General features: G+C 51.9%; 6 protein-coding genes across 6 annotated transcripts; 5 read left to right on the top strand and 1 right to left on the bottom strand.

Moving 5' to 3' along the window:
• Positions 1–474: 474 nt before the first annotated feature.
• BJX67DRAFT_382072 (nuclear pore complex component-domain-containing protein) lies at positions 475–1,327 on the top strand (the record flags this gene model as incomplete). Its single annotated transcript, XM_071033150.1, has 2 exons — positions 475–695; positions 751–1,327. The coding sequence occupies 2 exons, from the start codon at positions 475–477 to the stop codon at positions 1,325–1,327; spliced, it is 798 nt and encodes a 265-aa protein (XP_070885242.1).
• Positions 1,328–1,524: 197 nt separating this feature from the next.
• On the top strand, positions 1,525–5,054 carry BJX67DRAFT_142963 (Hid1 family protein). The gene is made up of 8 exons (XM_071024688.1): positions 1,525–1,895; positions 1,963–2,584; positions 2,639–2,736; positions 2,794–3,036; positions 3,090–3,443; positions 3,499–3,742; positions 3,795–4,303; positions 4,369–5,054. Exons 1-8 carry the CDS (start codon positions 1,800–1,802, stop codon positions 4,882–4,884), a joined length of 2,682 nt encoding a protein of 893 aa, XP_070885241.1. The 5' UTR covers positions 1,525–1,799; the 3' UTR covers positions 4,885–5,054.
• A 119-nt stretch (positions 5,055–5,173) lies between these two features.
• Positions 5,174–6,648, top strand: BJX67DRAFT_356072 (uncharacterized protein). The gene is made up of 6 exons (XM_071029371.1): positions 5,174–5,465; positions 5,560–5,579; positions 5,632–5,663; positions 5,723–5,784; positions 5,834–5,958; positions 6,008–6,648. The coding sequence occupies exons 1-6, from the start codon at positions 5,301–5,303 to the stop codon at positions 6,558–6,560; spliced, it is 957 nt and encodes a 318-aa protein (XP_070885240.1). The 5' UTR covers positions 5,174–5,300; the 3' UTR covers positions 6,561–6,648.
• BJX67DRAFT_142786 (ankyrin repeat domain-containing protein) lies at positions 6,614–7,977 on the bottom strand. Its single transcript, XM_071024684.1, has one exon. It carries the CDS (start codon positions 7,672–7,674, stop codon positions 6,667–6,669), a length of 1,008 nt encoding a protein of 335 aa, XP_070885239.1. The 5' UTR covers positions 7,675–7,977; the 3' UTR covers positions 6,614–6,666.
• BJX67DRAFT_142761 (H3 histone acetyltransferase RTT109) lies at positions 7,978–9,871 on the top strand. The gene has a single exon (XM_071024682.1). It carries the CDS (start codon positions 8,281–8,283, stop codon positions 9,832–9,834), a length of 1,554 nt encoding a protein of 517 aa, XP_070885238.1. The 5' UTR covers positions 7,978–8,280; the 3' UTR covers positions 9,835–9,871.
• A 576-nt stretch (positions 9,872–10,447) lies between these two features.
• BJX67DRAFT_382067 (putative ceramide glucosyltransferase) lies at positions 10,448–12,214 on the top strand (the record flags this gene model as incomplete). Its single annotated transcript, XM_071033149.1, has 2 exons — positions 10,448–10,596; positions 10,693–12,214. 2 exons carry the CDS (start codon positions 10,448–10,450, stop codon positions 12,212–12,214), a joined length of 1,671 nt encoding a protein of 556 aa, XP_070885237.1.
• Positions 12,215–12,243: the final 29 nt, after the last annotated feature.

Raw genomic sequence — 12,243 nt, 5'->3', positions numbered from 1 at the left:
CTTCAATTTGGCACAACTAGACCTGTTGACTCAGTGTAAAAACATGGAAATCGATTCCAAGTTTGAGCTGACAGGCAGAGGTGTTAAATGGAGATGAGCGTCATGTGGGGAAATTCGGCGCGTCGAGGGATCGGGTTCCAATGAAGGTTCCAACCTTGGAACTCAGGACACGTTACCTGATTAGGTATGGTCGCGCTTAAGGCGCCTGTCACAATGGTTGCTTGTGAAAGGCTGCTGCATCCATCAAAACAGTCGCCACAACCTGTGCTCCGAAGCCATTTGGAAATTCACTGTCAGCAAGATCGAAATATTATCCAACAGATGGATGAATGAACTAGCGCCATTCACCCACAACCAGATCAGGTAGGTCGGACGGATCCCCAGTCTTCTGTTTTCCAGGTAAGTGGTCGTCCGCTCCCCCAAACACGACGGAAGTCGAAGCTCAATTCCAGTAGATTTTGTTTTCGCAATCAAATGGCATCCCTTTTCCTTCCTTCGACACCCAAGTCGGACACGGCGTCTGCACCAGCCTCCGGGGAGACTCGTACTCCTGGGAAGTGGCGCCATCCGCAACTGAACGAGATCGTGCGACGACAACAAGCAGGAACTTTTGGCGATCATCAGGTGAAGAAGCTTATATGGAACGGTTTCGCGCTCTTCGCAACCTGGATCTTTGGCAGCACCTTCAAATATTAGTACGCAATGCCGACCGGGCAGCTTCGTTGTCCTTAACTGACTGGGTCACCACAGCTCTCATTTGATTGAAAAGAAAACCGACATTCCCACCCACCCCGACCTATCGCTGCTTATCCTGCAATTCGTTTTCACCTTCAACATACTGGTTGCATTGTCCCCTCTCTTCCGACCCAAGGACGACATTTCCGACATCCCTCTTACCCCGACACAACGAGCCCTTCTTGGGCTCGATCCTTCAGCAGCCTCCTCTCCGGCCCCAGCAACATCGTATGTTACCCCTCCGAAATACCGGATATCCGGGTCACGGGCAGCGAGTCCGGCCAGTCTCTCCGGATCCCCGCTATCTACGGGTGCGACCGCATCGGGTCGTCGGTTTTCCTCTGGCACACCTTATTCCCCATCCCCCAGCCCTCTACTACACAAAGTGGTTGCGAACGGTGGGAGAGAGACTGGACAGAGACAAAGCTTTGGCTCATCTTCGCCGCTCGGCCGGAGCTCGTCCTTCAAGGAGTCGATCATCATGCCGGCTTCCCCTTCGCCCGCCGGAGGGAAGCGGGGAAACTTGGGAATGAGCAACAAGTGGCTGTATGAACGGAGCAGGCGTTTGTCCGCTAGCAATGGTAGCTTGTAACTCGGTTTTCCTGAAAACGCGCTGCACTTTTACACGCGAAGTGATGTAAGTCATGTTCAAGGTGTTTCGGTCTGCGTTTTGACGATTATCTCTGCGGCGCATAGAGCATTAGCAACCTGATTTTTTGCTTTATGTGAATTTAATATACCTGAAAGAGAGAAATATCCTCTAGCTATATCTCTTGATTAAGTGAAGATAATTACCGTATTTCGTTAATGTTGCTCCTCTGGTGGAGCAATAATGTCCGTCCCGGATGCTTGGCCTCTAGCTTCGAGTTCCCGCATGCCTTGCAAGAACCTCCGATAAGGCCAGCATTACCACCAGCCTTCCTCCACGCGACACCAAGCCGTCGGGGTTCACGTCCCCAGCCATCTCTTGCTGAAGCACATCTTTCACTTCCGGTTCCTCCGCCGATAACTCGTCCTCCATATGAGGCTACGAGCTCTTTGGACGCCTTTATTTGTGGTTCAAAATGGGAGCCTCCGAGTCGAAGTTGGTCTTCAAACAGGGAATCTTTCGCCTATCGGAGGAGAAGGAAATTTCAGCGGATGATCCATATTGGACCAGGGTCAGTATCTTCATTTTTGGGAGAATGTTACGCACTGCGGCACGATCTGCTGACGAGATTGGCGTAGTTCTGGGAGCTCCCCGAATCTACGGAGGATGTCTTCAGCCTATTTACCCCAGCGGATATTCGAAGGACTCGCGATCAGGCATTACCAAACTTCGAAACATTATTATTGTCTATAACTTCCCGTCTGACGGCCTTGAAAAACCATCCTTCCTTCCCCGACCCGGACCTGGCCCCCGACCGAGACGCCCTGAACTGCGTTCGCATACTAACGCGCCTCCTCCCATATGTTTACGAGGCGGAGCATCTCGAAGAGTGGGAGGACAATTTTTTTTGGGCTAATCGGAGGAAGAAAACTCGAGAAGCTCAGTTAGCCACAGATGTGCTCTTTGACGAAGCACAGACAGACGAGCCACGGAACCCTCCATCCCCCCGGGTAGCTGAGTATGAAGATGTGAAGCCTTTGGCTGAGGAGTTGATTGATACACTCATGGATTTACTATTCTTCACGGATTTCACCATTCCGAAGCTCTCCTCAGCGAAGTCCAAGATCTCGTACTCAATCTGGCAGAGCGGTGTCGGCTGCAATACTTCAATGAGCTCAAGTAGGGAATTCGAGAACAACCGCTGCGAGATTCTCCGGTTACTGCTCACCATAACCGGAAAAGCAATGTACACGTCCTCAAGTAAGGGTTACCTGTTATTGACTGCAAAAACTCTGGCTTACTTTTTTCGCTTAGGCCTGCTACCGGTTCAGGGTATCAAGGCCATCACATACATCACCAGTTGTCAAGAGAAACAGGCAGTCTTGACATTGCTGTGCTCACTCCTAAACACAGTACGTACCACGAGTTGCACCCAGGGGCTTACAGTCACTTACGCGTTCTCTCACTAGGCAATTAAATACAACCCTGCCTCGTGGAGGGTTCCCTACGACCATGTTGTATGGAAAGACCCGAGACAAATTCTGGTTATTTACAGTCTTCAATTCCTGCTCGTACTCCTTCTATACCCGGTTCCGGAGGATGGCCGTGGCACTCCGCCCAAGAATTACTATCGTCACTATTTCGGCCGCCTGCACAGACCACAGGATTTCCAATTTCTCGTGGACGGCATGACGAGAATTCTAAATCAGCCCGTGAGTGGAGGTCTCCCAATCCCTCCGGTTCTCACTAACGTCTTCCTCCACAGATGCAAGCTACAACTGCATATCTTCCCGGAAGCCAGAAATCGGTTAAATGGGCACCGGAGATGCTGGTACTCTTCTGGGAGGCCTTACAATGCAACAAGCGTTTTAGGTCATTCATCATAGACTCGAACCGGTCGCACGACTTCATAATTCTCTGTGTATTTTACGCCATTACCTACAAGTCCGACCCGGCGAAGCAAGGAGTCGTTCGGATGTGTATATTCATCCTGCAAACCATGAGTGTCGAACCTAACTTTGGGAGGAGTTTGAACAAGAAATTTGAAGCTCAGGACACGCTTCCGCAAACCATACGGATACCCGGCTTCAGAGGATCTTATGCCGATTTCCTACTTATAGTATGTCCCGGCCTGCATCCACTTACTGATGCCCGAATTCTGCTAACCCGTCAAGTCCATCCACACATTGATAACTACCAGCAAAGGCAAACTGAACGCCGTGTACCCGGCTCTCCTTGCAATTATCAATAATTTAGCTCCTTATGTGGAAAATCTTGGTCCAGAAACGTGCTCAAAAATCCTCCAGCTTTTCTCGTCCATGTCTGCGCCGAGCTTCTTATTGGCCAATGAGACGAATCACACCCTCCTTGCTTCAGTGCTCTCATCTATCAATGCGATACTCGAACACAAGTTTACAAGTAGGTCAATTTCCACACTTCATCTGTGGCACAAATCGTTAACGATATCCAGAAAATCCATTACTGGTGTATGCGATTCTAAAGTACCGCAAACGTTTCGAGGCGGTCCGGGAATTCACCCTTGAGAGCGGTCAGCAAGAGATTGAGCGTCAAAACGAACGTAAGAAGGCTGAGGGTCGCGACTCGGTGGTCAGTCCAATCCTCTCTCCCTCTGAGGATGATCCACGTCTGTCTTCTGGTACCCGGTCACCTCTTCACCGAATCCCTGAAGAGAACAGCAGTCCTTTTGCTATTGGCGGAGACGACTCAGATGAGGAGGCAGAAGGGCAGCATACACCGGCACAGGACTCGGCTTCTCTTCAGACGTCCCGACGACAGTCTATATCCTCCGTCGTTGATGAGAGCGTCCCATTACAGCTTCGAGGAATGTCGGAAAAGGCGCGGGGCAAGATGCCTGCGGGACAACCAACCTTCTCCAGACAAAACAGTATGACCAGCCAAAGCAGCATGTCAGCTGCACTCTCCCCATCAGCGAGTGGATTCACTCCTACTACGGCTTGGGTAAGTAATCGTGGCTCTGTTCGGCGCATAGTCAGTCGAAGTTACTAATGGTTCCGGTTCTTCAGCTTGAGTCTTGGCTACCCGAGTTGCCTCTTCACACAATCCTTACAATCATCTCAGCTATCATTCCTAACGTCCCCGAACCGGCCCTTCAATCTTCATCTGGAGCGGAAGCTCGCACGCTCATAACAAACATGGCGTCATTCTCAGAAGACCCAAGAATTCGGAACATTATCTCAGACCCTTCCCCAGCGCGTGTTCATTCGTTTGAATGGTCAGCATTATCGATGGGTTGGTACGAATCGCTGCTATGGGGGTTCATCTTCTCTGCTGAGATGGTTGTCGGGTCTGCATCTGGGGTTACACCCGGTGCCGTTGGTGTCTGGAACGGGACATCGATCAAGCTATTCCGGGTCCAGGAAGCAGCAGCTCAAGGCCCAACACTACTGGCGCCCAAGGGGGCAGTGGACGCGGTAGGAAGCAACCTAGTGCAGCGAATTGGGAATCTGAGCCTTCGGCGAAATAATACGCAGCCAGAGTCGCAAAACAGCTCGAGGCCTCCATCAATTCGCGAAGTCTAGCGATTGCGAGTCGTCCTGATGGTCGCGGAGGGTACCTGAATCGTGATTAGATGAACAACAGTGATTATGTTTAATGACGCTCTCCTTGTCTTGTGATACCTAGCTCGCTTTTGCAATGATGTATATACACAGGCCAAGTCACTCCAATAAAACTTGAGTTTCAGTCAACATCCACCCAAGGCCTAGAGCGGCAAACCAGGTGCAGGTGGGCGAATGCTTGCTTCTTTCTGGTTGCTGACGTGCCAAGTCCGCCTGGGGAAATCGGCGATCTTCAGCCAATCGATCTTGCATGCTCCTCGACAATCCCCCAGCTTTAAAGAAAGGGGACCTGTTGGTTTTTCTGTCGACCTTGTTGATCTTTCTCCTTTTCCTCAACAGCCATCAACTCGGAAGCATTGTCTCTTCGAGCCAGAACGATGGTTCTTTCCCAGTCGCTGCTTGTCGCGGCCGCCTTCACGCTCTTCCTTGCATATCCGGCGAAGGCCGTTGGCGGATCATCAGAGCTGCAGAATATCCTGAAAAACACACACAAGAGTCCGGCATATAACTATCCCACAGACTTCACCAGGGGTATTGTGCCCGTGAGTTCACTCCCGTTTGGTTCGAGGATTTTTTTCGCGGTTGAACCACACATCGGGATTGAACCGCTAACTCGATTTTCTCTCCTTCCCACAGATTCCAGTGCACTCACACAAGTAAGCCCGCTCTCGCTCCTGGAAAAGTAGGATAATAGCTAACTGATTTCAGTGATTATTGGAGGGATGTACCGTTTTACACAGGTATTTTCGTGGTTGGTCCTTGCTCCATGAGATATTCCTGACGACATTGCTCTCTTCAGCCCTCTCAAATGGGTGCATATCAGTCGAAGCCGATGTGTGGCTGTACGATGGTACCCTTTATGTGAGTCCAGGATTTCAAATGGGTATGTAATTGTATATTGATTTAATAGGTCGGTCACGACGAGTCGTCGTTGACTGAAGAACGTACGTTTGAATCACTGTACATCAATCCGATTCTCGACGTGGTTGAGCGGCAGAACCCCAAGAGCAGGTTCTTGACAGCTCCGACCAACAAGTACGTATTGCTTGAGCTCTCACGAGATTCCCTCTGATCAGTTGCATAGCGGGGTGTTCGACACCTCCACCGACCAAACGCTCTACTTGTTCGTTGATTCGAAAACCTCAGGACCGGAGACGTTTGAAGCGGTCATTGCCGCTTTAGAACCACTCCGCGAGAAGGGATATTTGACGACCCTCAAGAACAACAAGACCCTCACTGAGGGCCCGGTCACTGTCATCGGGACCGGCAACACGCCCTACGATATGGTTGGCCCTGTAGGAGACCGTGACTACTTCTACGATGGACCCCTGGCTACACTGAGCGAGGCCGAAAATGCCGGAATCACATCCCTTATCTCGCCCATCGCGTCGACCAGTTTCAGTTCCGCAGTCGGTGAGCTCAGTCTAGGGGACTCCCAGGCCGTCCTAAGCGATGAGCAGCTTGACACTCTCCGATCGCAGATCTCTTTCGCCAAAGAAAAGGGGATTCTCGCCAGGTATTGGGATACCCCTGCCTACCCGATCAGGGCGCGCAACCTTCTCTGGATGACTCTGCTGGACGAAGGTGTCGGGCTGCTGAATGCTGACGATTTGGCTGCAGCGGCCGAATACTTCTAAATATGCGTACATAAACATGAATTAATTAGTAGAGATACAGAGGTATACTTAATTGATTACTAGCAATCCAGAACCATCCAGGTGATCACCTTACATATACCCTAATTTATTGGTGCGTAAATTGTAGTTTTGATGCTCTCTCAAGTGCTTCTACAATCTCCGCGTGGCCCCCAAGTGAGGCGAACTCCAAAGCGGATCGTCCGCGAGGTGAAAGGGCGTGTATATCAGCCCCCTTCTCAATCAAGGCCTCTAACGCAGGACAGTTATCTATGATCGCCGCAATATGGAGTGGCGTGAAGCCCGCTACCTTGCTCTCCATGTCTGCTCCCCTTTCAAGCAGCATGCGAAGAATCTCAGCATGACGCTCCTTTTCACCATCTGCCCACGAGCATTTTGTGTCGCGAGCAATGTACTCGGGGCCCCCGTTATCCCAAGGATATGCTTTTAGTATACGCATCCCGCCAACGGCGAGACACAGCCTCGTTGTCCGAACCCCCTCGGTATAGCCGTCCCTCTCTCCAGCTGCTTCTGACCCCATTTCGAGCATGGCCCGAACACAGTTGGCCTGGCCGTACCGAGCAGCGGTCTCGAGGGGTGTCAACCCAGAGCGCACACTCGAAAGCAAATCTCCACCATGTTCTATCAGTACACGAACGACTTCCACACAGCCGAATCGAGAAGCAGCATCTAGACAAGCACCATAGTGTTCACTCCGTTGCTGTAAATCTGCGCCGCGTTCAAGGAGAAGATTGACTACGCCGCTGTGGCCGTTGATAGAGGCCAGATAGAGAGGGAAGTTGCCAGCTGGTTCTACCGCGCTCACGTCCGCACCGTGGTCAAGCAGGAGCCGTGCCATATCGACGCTACCTTGTTGTGAAGCCCAGAGCAACTGGGGCCAATTGGAAAACCTGGGGTGAGTGTTTGCTCCTGCACCGGCGAGCAGAAGGCGTTTCGCTGCAGTGAGGTAGTCCTGCGAGACTGCTTCGTATAAAAGTTCGGCCGCCCATTCCTTGTGCTGGTTCGACTGCAAGTTGGGAGTGATGAGGGCGAGCGGCAGCGGAGTGTACTCAAGCAGCCAGGCTTTACGCTTTGTGGGGAGAAACCCAAGGAACATTATGACAGGCGTTGTTTTGGAAGCAAATGAGAAAGTACCTCGATGCAAGGAAGTGTTTCGCTATTACAGTTCGAGCCCTGTTCTGTCGAGTTACAGGATCTTTTGCACGCACTTTGTTCAGTGCACGAGTGGAAGGAGTCGGAGGGAATTTCCAATACGAGCACCAGCGCCCAGCCGCACCAGCGATCCATCGATGAGGCTTCCTCTTCGCCCAAGCAGATGACTTTGGGTTTCTCCGAGCCTTGAAGACCAGGCAGGCACGTTTGAAGCTGGCCGGAGAGGGTCCTTCGTGGATGGTCCCAGCTCAATGGATCACACAAAGCCCCCACATGAGCAGCAGCATTTGAAATAGAAGTAGCCACAAGGAGCAAAAAATATGACGCACATTTCCAGAAATTAAAACTGCAATCCAAATCAAGAGTGAAGAGAAATAAAGCGCTGAGAAGCACAACAAAACGAGGATCACGTGATCATCCCGCAGAAAGAAACGCGTTGAGGGCGCAGAAAGGAGGAATGAACACCAGAGGAAAACTATGAAAGGGAGGAAAGCATAATTAACCCACGCGACTGTGCTCTTACCTCGAGCCCAGGACCTCACAGGCGGCGATGTCCAAGGTCGATGTTGATCTGGGGGATATCTTAGCCAGGGCGCTCCCGACCGACGTGAAGGTGACCATCCGCCATATCTCGTCGACTCCCACAGCCAGCACCGCCCTCTTCGCTCCCCCTCCAGGCGAAGAGGCTGAAACAACGTTTTGTGAAAATCACTTCCTCTCAGCATCTATCGCCTCAGCTGACAAGGACGATGGAGCGGAGATTATCGTCTTCGGTATCGAGGTCCTAGTCTACACGACGGCGCATCTGACGACCATCTTCGTCTCGAAGGCCGATTCGACTGGGCATCTGCATCTACTTAAGGCCACGCCGAAGAGCTCAATTCTCAGGCGAATCGCAAACACCTTTCTTATTTTTCTCGTACGCACTCATCAACGACCTGGTGTTCGGCTATTGGTATCCCTATTCGCCCGCGCTCAGAATCAGTATCTCTTTCCCGGGAGCATCGAGAATGCCGAAAAACACGTCCTGGATGATCGCGGGTTAATCAAGTGGTGGTGCCGCGCTCTGGACCCGATCTTACGCGAGTATGAGCCAGAGTCTGGATCTCAGGAGCAAGAGAAGAAGCCCGAAGAGTCAGCCCGTAGTTCTGCGACTGCATATCTCATCGTCCCTAGCTGCGACAAGTTCGAAACGCGCGGATTCTTTCCCAGCACAGCCAAATCCGACGACAAGGACCACCTCCGATGGCTCAATTCCTATCCTCTGAATCAACTGTGTAGCAATCCTGATGCTCCCCCACGCTGCTTGGTTCCTCGGCTCCCTGATGACCCGAAAACCCGCTTTTTGGTTGACCTAGATGATGAGCTTCCTGAGGGCGGGGGCAGGGAGGGTTCCGGGCAATGGAGGAGTGTGAAATCCCTGGATCAATTTTGGGAAATGATGTCCTTTCGACAGGAATGTTCCGCCGGGAGACTTGTCGGTTTTCTCTGGCTTGTTATCAATCCGCCTGGTGTCTTGAACTCGAATCCGATGCTGAGGAGCAACCCCGGTCTTGCAGAAGCCAAAGCTGCCGCGAAAACGCAGAGTCAACCATCCGCTCCCAGCGCTCCAGTTGGGCCTCACGAGGCGCAGTCCTCGGAAGTCCTAGAAGGCAGTGGTGTGACATCGATTTCCCAGTCAAGCGACCAGACCAAAGCACAACCGACAAACGACGGGACGGCATTCTTCTGGCCTCAAGCCGGACGAGGGCATGCGGTGCTGAGCGAAGAGGACTATAAAGCAGTAATCAGTTTCCTCCTTACGCAAGATTTCTCCGACGAGGAAGTCTCATTCGCGAGCACGAATGCGTTCAACAACAAGGTTGCGGCTCTTGCGGACGAGCTCTGGATCGGCCAGCAGGTGGTGGGTAAAGGCGCAGACGACGATCTTACTGGGTCAGCGGAGGCAGTGAATACTGTCGCAAATACTGTTTTGGTGCGGAAGCGAAAGAAGGATCAGAGCGAAGCTTCAGACAATGCGCCCAGTGCATCTACAGAGCCCAGTCAAGCGCCTGGAGTCAACGACTTACAGCCCAATCTGATTCGCAAGAAGAAAAAAACTTGACGAGGCAGTCAATGATAATGATAACGAACAGTAAATGTACAATAGCACAACCAGGAGGCCAGCAGTAGCGAAATTAATCAAGAAATCCGGAGGCTGAGCTGTGATACTCGAGATACTGGACTCTCCTCATGTGGAGTGTGGGGGACCTGGAACAGGGATTGAACCTATCAATTTTATCATCACTTCCTTTCTCTCCTACCTTCCAAGGTCCATTTGAGTTCTTTTGTATCCAACAGCGACCTTGCGAAGGAGCTCTGAGATGTCCAAGCCTCACTCTTACCCTGGAGCGGGTCCACGAGGCCCCAAGCGAACCTGAAACTGACCACTTCCCGCGGTCGACCCAACCCCTCAGCGATCCGTTGCATCCGAATGGCACAAGAATCATCAGCGCTCGAGGGCCAAAGCATAATAATGATTTAGTTCGAGACGATCATTATTGCTGCGCTGGGGGAGAAAAAGCACAAAGACTTCAGGTGCCACAGAGTTGGCTGCAGCTTCTCTCTCCTCTCTCTCTCCCTTCTCCCCTCATCCAGGCGCCGGCCTGTCTCTCGTTGACGACCCTGGCTTTCTGCTGTTAAACCCATAGAATGTCCTTTTTCCGTCGCATACGCCCATGACAAAGATTCTCTCGTTTCTAGACGCCGTCGGTTTTGGGTCAGCCACCCGCCATGGCGGATTTCAGTGGTCGTTCGCGCTGGGGTGGATAGGCTTAATCTGGTATTTCACAGTGACGACTGTGTGTACTCTGGGATACTACAAACTGTACTCCTCCCTCGCCTATTTTCTTTCTACTTGTCTCGAACGAGGAGCCTACGGCTCAGTGTTCGCTGGCGACTGGCGCTGATGAACTCTCCATAGGTGGAAATACTGCCTCCGACGGCCCCAGAGATCCGACTCAGCCAAAGCCACCGACGCGCCTCATGTCACCGTTATTCGACCCGTTAAAGGTCTCGAACCGCACCTTTACGACTGCCTCGCTTCGACTTTTTGTCAAGATTATCCCCTCGACAAATTGACGGTATGTCTTTGTGTGTCCTCCCGGCGCGATCCTGCGTATCCAACCCTCGAGAAACTGGTATCCGACTTCCCGCACGTCGATGCCCGCGTATATGTTGAAGAAGACGACGCTCTTCTGCAACCCGACCATGAACCTGCTTACAATTTGGGGCCGAATCCTAAAATTCGGAACATGAGCCGCGCATATAGAGAGGCAAAAGGCGACATCGTTTGGATTGCGGACTGCAATATCTGGGTAGGGAAAGGGATTTGCGGCCGGATGGTTGACAAGCTCTGCGGTTTTGGCGCTAGTTCCGGCGGGGAGAATAAATTCGTGCACCACTTACCTATTGCTGTGGATGTTACTGGTGCTGTCAGCATGAAGAAAGAGTACATGCTCGAGACGAACGGAACAACTTCTGGAGCAAATGGCAAGAAGGTACCACACAGCCTTGGCCCTCTCGCCATGGGAGGCGGTCGTCTGGAGGAACTGTTTCTTTCTTCCTCCCATGCCAAAATGTACACTGCAATCAACACGGTTCTCGTTGCTCCATGCATCGTGGGCAAGTCCAACATGTTCCGACGATCCCATCTCGACTACCTCACCACGCCACCACCGACTGATACCCGCCGGCGCAACCCAGGGATCGATTACTTCTCCGACAACATCTGCGAGGACCACCTAATCGGTGACCTGCTCTGGAAAAACAATGTTCGCGAGGAGGAAGAGCAAAGTAAACGCTTGGGGAAACATGCGCTAGTCTATGGTGATATCGTCTTCCAGCCCATCGCCAACATGAGCGTTCGGTCATATTTTGCGCGCCGGGTGCGGTGGTTACGCGTTCGTAAATACACGGTCATACTCGCGACGCTAGTTGAGCCGGGCACGGAGTCAATTTTATGTTCATTGTTCGGAGCTTGGGGCTTCACCACAGCTCTTCCCCAATTTCTCCAGGACAAAGGCGTCGATTTCAGAGTTGATCTCTCGACGTGGACAGCTTTCCTGAGCTTTTTCAGTATTAGCATTGTCACGTGGATGCTCGTCGATTGGACAGTATACATCATGCTACACTCTGGCAAAGCTGTGGAATTGGACGAAAACACTCCAGACTTTGTTCGCCCGCCTCAAGGCACTACGAGACGGCGGTTCGGTCACTGGCTTTCCGCATGGCTTGGACGAGAGGCGCTTGCGTTTCCAATCTGGCTCTGGGCTATATGGGGAGGCGAGACCGTTACATGGCGCGATCGCCAATTCCGTGTTGGATTTGACATGAAGGCACATGAGATTCAGGGCAGTCAGACCGTCCAGGCGCAAGGCTCTTATTCAGAAAGAACACCCCTCCTCCCAGCCGCGGGACGTCAACCGAAGCCCCGAAAGAGCTAGCATGAAGAGATGATGGAACCTTTAACGAA

The sequence above is a fragment of the Aspergillus lucknowensis genome (assembly GCF_044049455.1).
Source record: "Aspergillus lucknowensis strain CBS 449.75 chromosome Unknown BJX67scaffold_26, whole genome shotgun sequence".
Taxonomy (NCBI): Eukaryota; Fungi; Ascomycota; class Eurotiomycetes; order Eurotiales; family Aspergillaceae; genus Aspergillus; species Aspergillus lucknowensis.
Note: the sequence above shows the minus strand (reverse complement) of the source record. Positions and strands in the feature narration are given on the sequence as shown.